The sequence below is a fragment of the Actinia tenebrosa genome, unplaced genomic scaffold (genome assembly GCF_029948245.1).
Source record: "Actinia tenebrosa isolate PJP-AT-01 unplaced genomic scaffold, QUT_ActTen_1.0 PGA_scaffold3__52_contigs__length_22856419, whole genome shotgun sequence".
Lineage (NCBI taxonomy): Eukaryota > Metazoa > Cnidaria > Anthozoa > Actiniaria > Actiniidae > Actinia > Actinia tenebrosa.
The window spans coordinates 14,897,187-14,905,917 of NW_028292580.1; the positions used below are offsets into that span (position 1 = coordinate 14,897,187).

The following is an 8,731-nucleotide window of genomic DNA, read 5'->3' on the forward strand; positions in this document are numbered from 1 at the left end:
CTTTCGTAAAAACTTTCGTTGATTACTTTACTAGGTACCTAAATGTAATTTTGTCGCTAATATTGAAATAAACTTAATTGTTTCCAAAATGTAAACAAAGTTATATTGAAAGTTGTATGATTGAATTTGGTTAACCGCGCAAAATGTAATAATCCTTTTTTGAAACCTTAGGCCTCATAGATTAATAATTTCGTTATAACTATTAGATAAACAGATTAATGGCCAGAATGGAGAATTCTCAAAAAGTGGTAGTGATCAATGGAAATCTTCCAACAACATTTGATGTTGTCAACAGGAAACAGTCCCTACTTCCGTGTCTGCAATCCCCAGCTTTTGTTATTATCGAACATTTCCGAGAAGCAACAAGTTTCGTAGAAAAGACGTGGCAGCGTCCTTGATATTTACTCACTTAAGGCGTGACCTCTGCAGAACTCGGTAGTATAGCTTCGTGAGCGACGGTCTTGTTTCGTTGTTCATTCCACTACTCCGTTATTACTAGGTTTCTAAGGTACGTGTAGGCGACATGTTAGAGAAACAGTTGAAATAAGAATTGTGGTTATCTTAAGATATGAGACAAACAGAATTTCAATATTTTTCTCCAGAATTGTCGGAGTTAAAATAGGGACCTTGACTTAATCCGGCCGTAGACTTTACTTAGGAAACTATCGTCACTTTTACATTCGTTCTTCTATCGCATTATATATTGAGATTTAACGCGCATTAAGGCCTCTTAAGACGCTCAAGTTTGACAAGAGATGTTTAGGATAAACAATACTGCAAAAACTTAGATGATTTAGTTCATCATCATAGTATCACGCAATGCCACAGTCATTTGAAATGCAGCCAAAAATTCAAATTTCGATATTTTATTTTCTGCTGAAGGTATATGTAATTGCAGACTCTTGCCATTATTCTTACACAAGTCGTCTTTCTAGGAAGTAAGGTCTCTAAGTATTCTGCAAACATCTGGCTTTTATTGTTTTGACAAAACAAAGAAAGTGGTCGCTTTTGTTTTTTGAAGTCAAGCTGAAAAACGCTTCTTATTTCATTTAGCCCAAGTTAATTTGGATTGAGATTTTTTTAATGGTAGATCATAAAATTTCCAGAAATACCCCGAAATTCCTTCCTGAATCAACGGGAATTTTAATTTTTGGGCATGATTTGTCATTTTGTATGTGCCTCATAGGCGGAAGTCTGTTGTGTTTTCCTGCTAAGACACCTCTCTCGTCTTGAAAGTCAAATCCTTACTGCTTTTATTACCGAATTTTTATCTCGGCAGGACAAAAGTATTCCTCGCTACCTCATCAGACCTAACAGCCAGCATTGTTTTATTTTGCATATTTTATTTCAGTCCAGTGATCCATTGAAAGAAAAGCCAATTAAGTTTACCAGGCTCATTTGACGATAAGGTTTTCCTGCATTTAGCCTTGGTTTTTCATTGCTCGCATTTCTTTTGTACTTTCTAGGTGATCCTATGGATGAACAGCTACCACCTCATCCTGGTGTACTCAACCACGTTTTTCCATTTATGAGTAAATGGGAGAAGCAAGAGTCATGTCTGAAGCCCACAACACTTGGCTTGGAAAAGTTGGGCTGCATTTCAGAATGTGTCCATCCAATTGATCATTTTCAACACCAAGCTAAAACTCCGCAAACGGCTGGACTTGTTTGTGACTCCAATCGCAATTCAGATACGAAGGCTCTTGTGGCACAAATCGTGTCATTCAAAAAATGTTGTACCTCCGTTGATATTATCAAGAGTTTGCCAGCAGTTACCTCACCAAGATGTGTTCTCTTGGCTTTGAAAGATCTCGAACAGAATGGGGTGATACAATGTGTAGCCTCGGAGCCATTAACGTGGATGAAAACAGGACATAACGGAGTGGACATCGAGTTGTCTGCGACTAATTTATTTAATCAGGAATTACTAACATCAAACACATCTAAATGGGTAGATTTGCAAAGCAATGAAACTGATGGAGGATCAAGAGTTTGTATAAACAGAACTCGCTCATCACCATCGTTGGCGAAACAGCACTCTCTCTCGGGGTTTTCCAACGGGCCCCGCCGGAAATGCTCCGATACAATCCTGAATGGTCGCAATACCGAAAGATCATCAACGCGACCAAGATTCAGTAATAACAGTCATGGCTTTGACTGTAATTCTAATTTTGACCCAGAGGAATCACTAGCGGAATCCTTCCAAGAGCTTTCTTCGAATCTTGAGTTGAATCCATTGCAAAAAAGCATCGTTGAGGTCATGACGCAATACAACAGACCACTCACGACGCTAGAGATCTCAAAGGCTATTGGCTTGACAACAAAACGAGATGTCAACTCTGCGTTATATGCCATGGAAAGAGCTGGGATGATCCAGCGAGTCAAGTACCAACCTCCTGTGTGGTCACTAAAGAGCAGAAAAGATCCTGGTGTGATTGGAGGGGAAAGAAACTTTAAGGAACCTTCAAGACGAAAAAGTTTGAACGAGGCAATACTTTCTGGAAGGAATCGAAGCAGAAGTGACTTGGACAGACAAGCAGAAGCCCTAAAACCACGTTCTAGGAGTCTGAACTCTGACAATGACTCTGGAAGCATCAAATCATGCGGCCTTTGTAAGATTTCGTTTATTTCCAAGCAGCAATCGGAAGAACATTTTCAGAGCACAAAGCATCAAAACAAAATCGCAAAAGTGACCTCGGAACCGTATTTGAAGTTTTGTGATTACTGCAAGGTCCATCTTAACTCAAAATCTCAGGCCAACGAGCATTTTACTAGCGGAAGACACGAGCAGACTGTTGCCAAATCTCAAAAAGCTCCAGTCCGTCATCATCCATCCTTACAAGTTCCTCATGAAGGATTCAATCCACAAATAAATACAGAAACTGCTCCGTTTGGTTATCAGATAGAATTGTATTACAAAACCATGGCTAATGATTCTGCTGTTTGCTTTCTCCCGACTGGAACTGGAAAGACACTTGTTGCAGCACTTGTTGTTGCTCATCTGCTGGTCTTAAATCCCACTCGTCAGATCATCTTCCTTGTTGATCGTGTCTTACTCGTCATCCAGCAGAGTGAGTACCTCAAAAATGAACTGAAAAATCTGCAGGTCCCCGTGTCTGCGAAAGATGAGTGGCAGAATGCCACCAAGCAAAGCTTGAATGGTGGACAAGCGGTAAATTATGGGATGGCATTGAGACCCGTTCGCATCGGTGCTATTTGTGGTGAGATGCGAAAACTAGAACAAGGTGTTCCTATATTTAATCATGACATCCTCGTTGTGACTGCTGATTGTTATAGGAATCATATCAACAATGGTACCTTGCGTTTTGAAGACGCTGCTTTGATTGTCCTGGACGAATCTCATCATTGCAACAAAGACCATCCCTACAACGTTATTATTCGAGATTACTACCTGATAGATGACACACAAGCATATCAGAGACCCAAGATCCTAGGGCTTACAGCATCTCCCGCTGGGGAACCCACTTTGGAAAGAACGCTGAAGAAGATGCAACGTTTGCTTGCAAACCTTGGTGGTGCTTCTCTGCTGACCGTAACTGAAAATATCCCAGAATTAACGGAGAAGACAAGCCAAACAGAAATGATGTGCTACTGTGCCGAGTACACTAGAACAGAAGAGAGCTTACTGACATTGCTGATGGAATATGCTACCAAGTGCTTTAACCTTGCTGCCCGACTGAGTGATTTCAAGGAGTACAAAGATGTGTTCCAACCTTCAGCTGGAGGCATCTTGTCCAAGGATGATATTTTTCCAATACTCGGCGTGATTGATAATCTCCTAAATTCTCCCAAGTCAGAGAGCGCTAATGCACTAAACTCATTGGTGCATTTTGAGATAATTTGTGACTGTATTTGCACTCTTCAGGAGTGTGGAGAGAAAGTCGCTTTTTATCGTATGGTGGAGCTTCTGCAGGGAAACTGTCCACATGGATTTGACTGGGCTGAGAATCAAGGCTTACCGTGTGTGAGAATCAGGACTTACTTGCAGCAGCGTTGTATTGCAGGTTTGTGTAACACTTTTTCCCAGGAAGTTTTTTTCTTCTTGCAAATCATCTAGAAAAAATGAATTAATTCAGCTCACGATCCCTTGAAAAGTGGCTCTGCTGTTTGACAAACAAACTTAGTATAAGATTCTTAGTTTCTTGATATCGAAAGTATGCCACAATTAATGGAAAAGCAGATTGATCATATAAAGACTTTGGTATTTCAGCAACAATTCGTTTAAATAAGTGAAATTCAGCGATAATGATTATCCTGCAAAGGACCCGTTTGCAATTGTAATAGACCAGTAGTTTTTATATCGTGTGTTTTTTCCTCTAAAAAGGGTCAACTGACTATCATAGTGAAATGGCCTCTGGCGTAGCTGAGTTGCTAGGACTGTTGCTGAGACTTGAATGGGGTGAAAACGAGGATCGACAAAGATCTTTAGCTCTGGTTCTTGTCAAGAGGCGTTGTACGGCAGTATGTCTAGCAGAGTACCTTAATTCATTTCCCGAATTACAGCGAAAACTGGTTAGAACCACTTATATTGTTGGTCATGGTAACGGAGGTACCGACAGAGGTGAGGGCCAAAATTATTTTATTTTTTATATATCTTAGTCCCATCTATTTATGATCTTTTGAAATCCATAATCACTAGTCTCGTAGAGGGAAAAAGATGGTGGAGAAGTGGGTCTAATCTATCCATCCATCCACCCCTTCCTCATTTCACCATTCTATCCATTTCAACCATCCATACATCCATCCATTCATCCATCCATCCATCCATCCATCCATCCATCCATCCATCCATCCATCCATCCATCCATCCATCCATCCATCCATCCATTTATCTCTTTTTATAAACCCATCCTCAGGTATGACAGTGGCTCAACAGATCGATACCCTCAAGCTAATTCGACAAGGAGTCTATCAGGTTGTCGTGGCAACAAGTGTGGCCGAAGAGGGTCTTGACCTGCCTGCATGTGACCTGGTGGTCCAAATGGATCCTCCCAACTCAGTGACGGCTTTGGTTCAAATACGAGGAAGAGCAAGACAAAAAAGAGCACAGTTTGCTGCTATCTGTAGAGACAAAGACCAGGCGAGAAAAATCAAAGATCTGTTAGCGAGGGAAGAGAATATGCGTCAAGCAGCAGAGATCATCAATGGCCAAAAACTATCAGGTATATACTAGAACTGTCTTCACTCGCCTAACTGGGGCTCCTGTGACGTGGAACATTCTGGCAATTCTCAAAACTGAAGCCCCAAAGGTTGCTTGCAGGTAGAATACGTTTCCTTTACTTTTTCTTTCGAAAATAAGTTTTTAAAAAGCTATTACGCTTGATTCCGATTTTATCTTTGAGTTAGCTAGTTAGTTATTTCAGGGTATCGATAAAATTGAAAGGTTTTTAAAGAATCTTATCAGTCTCATCGAATAACAGAACCTTTGCAACATCACGTAATGGCAGCCATGACAGGGCGAGGAACAACTTCAAAGTAGTCTAATCTCATTTACATAAGAAAGAATTCAGTATCGCAGGGGATAAATACTGTATTGTTGTACCTCTCGTTATGGCTGCCATCATGTGATGTTCCAAAGCCTGTATTGTCTATTAGTGTTATCAGCAAAACCGACTTAATACGAACCAATAGAAAAGCACTTTACTTTATTCCTAAAACTAAACTTTGTGCATATGAGCATATGCATATGAAATATGCGCGTTATAAGTAATAAATTTATTATTATTATTATTATCCAATGGCAACAAAAATGAAAACATCAATTGCCTGGTTTCATATCGAGTGGGAGGACTGGGGAGATCGGACAACTGTTGGCCAGGCTGGATAAAATCGAATAAATTGAATTTTAGAATATGTGGTTGTATTATACCATTTAGCTCGACAAATGCAGCCCGAGTTTGAAGAAATGAGCAAAATCACTGGAAATTGGAAATATTCTTGGCATCCATTCCACGATTGTCAGGTTCTGACCCAGTTCTCCCACGATATCAAACTCGGCAATAACTCGTGAAGTGGGGAGAGTTTTTGTTTGTTCTGCCATGCTGTATCATTTAAGTCAATGTACAAATTTATTACTCCAGCATTTGCAGAGGAATTTGGACCTAGAAATATTGTACATGTAATTTTAAAATAGACAGACATTTGAACAGACATTGGGACAGATATTTGGACAGACATTTGGACAAACATTTGGACAGAACTTGACGCCTATCCTTAGCTAAGGATAGTATCACAGAATTAGAATGAGTTTTAAAGATAGTACTGTACATTTTATAATTTCGAAATAGCAAAAACACATATCTTGATTACGATTATCCAACGTATTGGCAAAATAAATTGAGGTCGAGAAACACTTTTAAGGCGACACTACGACATGAAGACTCTTAGCATATCGTAATCAATATTCGTTCAATCGAAACTCTCTACTGTAAATATTGCCATTATTATCCAAGTTTATTCTTTTTCGTGGTTTTTTAAACCTTAAATGATATGTGTTTCCAAATTTTGACGAATTAAATTCGCATTTTAATCAAAGGAGTTGCAAATACGGGACGTATGTGACGTATTTTTGGTTTATGTGACGTCATCTCCGCCATGTTGCGTGTTCAATATGGCCGCCATGTCTGTGTCATGGAGTTGGAAGATGAGTGGAAATCAAAAAGTAGGAAAAATAATTTTATAAAACATACTCATACTATAATCAATACTATTTTGCTGACTTCGTTTTAGAAAAGAGATTGCGTTTATAGACGCAGCCTTTGTAAAGATTTTTTGACAAAGAACAAATGGAGCAGTTTGAAGATTTACGGCAACACAGCTGCGAGACAGCTGACAAGGAATGTACAGTTTTTTCTATCCAATTTTGATATTTTAATTTCGTTTCAAGGCATACTAACTATCGACGAAATAAATCGGCTGAAACTCTGAAATAATTGTACATTGTTTCCTAAAGTTGGTAGTAGTCTTACGAAGAAATATTTAGAGATTTCTTTCAAAGGTGACTACAAATAATAGGCGAGGGCAGTTGATGCTACCACATAACAAACAAACTGCATGGTAGTGACGTATATTCTGCAAAAAAATAACCAATTTGAGTGGATATGTGCTTGAGCCATGGTCGAAACTTGCTAAAGTCATAAACTTGTAGACTAGGAAAACTCGAGTACGGCAGACGTGCATGTTAGCCTCGTGATGATGCTCTTGTATGCGCCTTTAGGGCTTGTGTCCAGCGGTTATTAGGAGAACGGAAAAGGGAACTATTTGCATTCTTTCGCTCACTGAGACATAGACATCCAAGAAGAATAACATTTTGAAATTCATTTTGAAAAACATTTGGAATTGACTTTATTACCTCGTTAAACGAGAAGAATAGCATGGCGTAGGAATAGGGTCCTGAACGGGAAATGGTCAAAATCCCACCTCCCAAATTTCAAGTTAAAAATTCATTTAAAATTTTGAATCATAAAAATTGAAAAATCCTAAAAATAGTTAAAGAAATTCAATATCGGCAATCATTATTTTTCATTCTTATCAAAGACTAGGTTCTTCAAATCTCATATTTGGTCCCTCTAAGATTAAAAAGATATTCTATATCTAGTTTACCCCTTTCAGGGCCCTTTAGAATTGTTTGTAATTTTAATGTTTTTAAAGTTAAAAAAAAAGATGATATATAGATTGCATGTACTGGTCAGTGGATGATCCAGAGGGGTCAGGCACCCCATTTCTTTGATTCAGTAACATGAAAACTCTGGGTCCATCCTTGTCTTTCAATCTGCAATAAGTATATGAGGCATATGTATTTTAAAATAGTATACACCAAATTTAGAAAGTGTTGTCAGGTTCAAAGGCTCAATCCTCGCAGATAAGACAGAAGGGTGTTCTGGATAAATAATGAAGTTAAGACATGCATATTATAGTTTTTCAGCTCTCGAACATATTGATTCAAATAAGCGAATCTTTGTCATTCTTCGTGCATGTTTCTATATGCAAACACTATAAGCTCCAAATACAAGATATCGATTACCCAGAACACCCTTCGGTCTTTGCTTCGATGATTAGACCTTTTAAACTCGACAACCGGTTTTTTCAATTTGTTGTAGACATGAAAATACGGTTAAATATCTTATAAATACTGTACTCGTGTTTTATATGTGTTTAATAAAGAATGCATGAAGTATTTATAATTATTAAGTATTGAATAAACAACTTTTTGTACAATTAGCATGACATGCATAATTATCATGAGGTCATGTTTGATTTACATTAATTATCATAATTATCATATTGATTATTATGACTATAACTATTTGTTTTTATCAGATACTATGATATAGTTTATCAGTTGTTTTTCTTCAGCTAATTTAGATAATTTGTTGGTATATAAACTGGAGGAAAAACAGTATTTGGATCTTTGATTCTTGGTGTCAAACGAAAAACCTGCAAATAGAGGTTTTGCATCATCACGTGCCAACGCCATAATCCAGCTTGGACTGCCTGTGGGTAGATGGCAGAACAATAAAATCCCTTTGCTCTCGGGAATAGAATTCTTTCTCATGTAAAACGATCGTATTGTTCCTGCCATCTAACATGGCTGCCGTCACGTGGTGGTGCAAAATCTCTATAGGTCACGTCTTTGCTCTCGGGAATAGAATTCTTTCTCATATAAAACGGTTGTATTGTTCCTGCCATCTAACATGGCTGCCGTCACGTG

General features: G+C 38.4%; 1 protein-coding gene across 5 annotated transcripts in view; it reads left to right on the forward strand.

Annotated features, from left to right (window-relative positions):
* The window catches only part of LOC116298393 (uncharacterized), a 25,418-nt gene extending 16,996 nt beyond the window's left edge, over positions 1 to 8,422 (forward strand). For 4 of the 5 annotated variants that reach the window (XM_031706821.2, XM_031706831.2, XM_031706849.2 and 1 more), the window contains exons 2-4: positions 1,467 to 4,025; positions 4,346 to 4,582; positions 4,878 to 8,422. In XM_031706821.2, the coding sequence (XP_031562681.2) occupies positions 1,467 to 4,025; positions 4,346 to 4,582; positions 4,878 to 5,194 (3,113 nt within the window). In that variant the 3' untranslated portion in view covers positions 5,195 to 8,422. Of the gene's footprint in view, positions 1 to 361; positions 509 to 1,466; positions 4,026 to 4,345; positions 4,583 to 4,877 lie in introns of those variants that run through there. The other variant, XM_031706839.2, reaches the window with a different exon arrangement.
* The last annotated feature ends 309 nt before the right edge of the window (positions 8,423 to 8,731 follow it).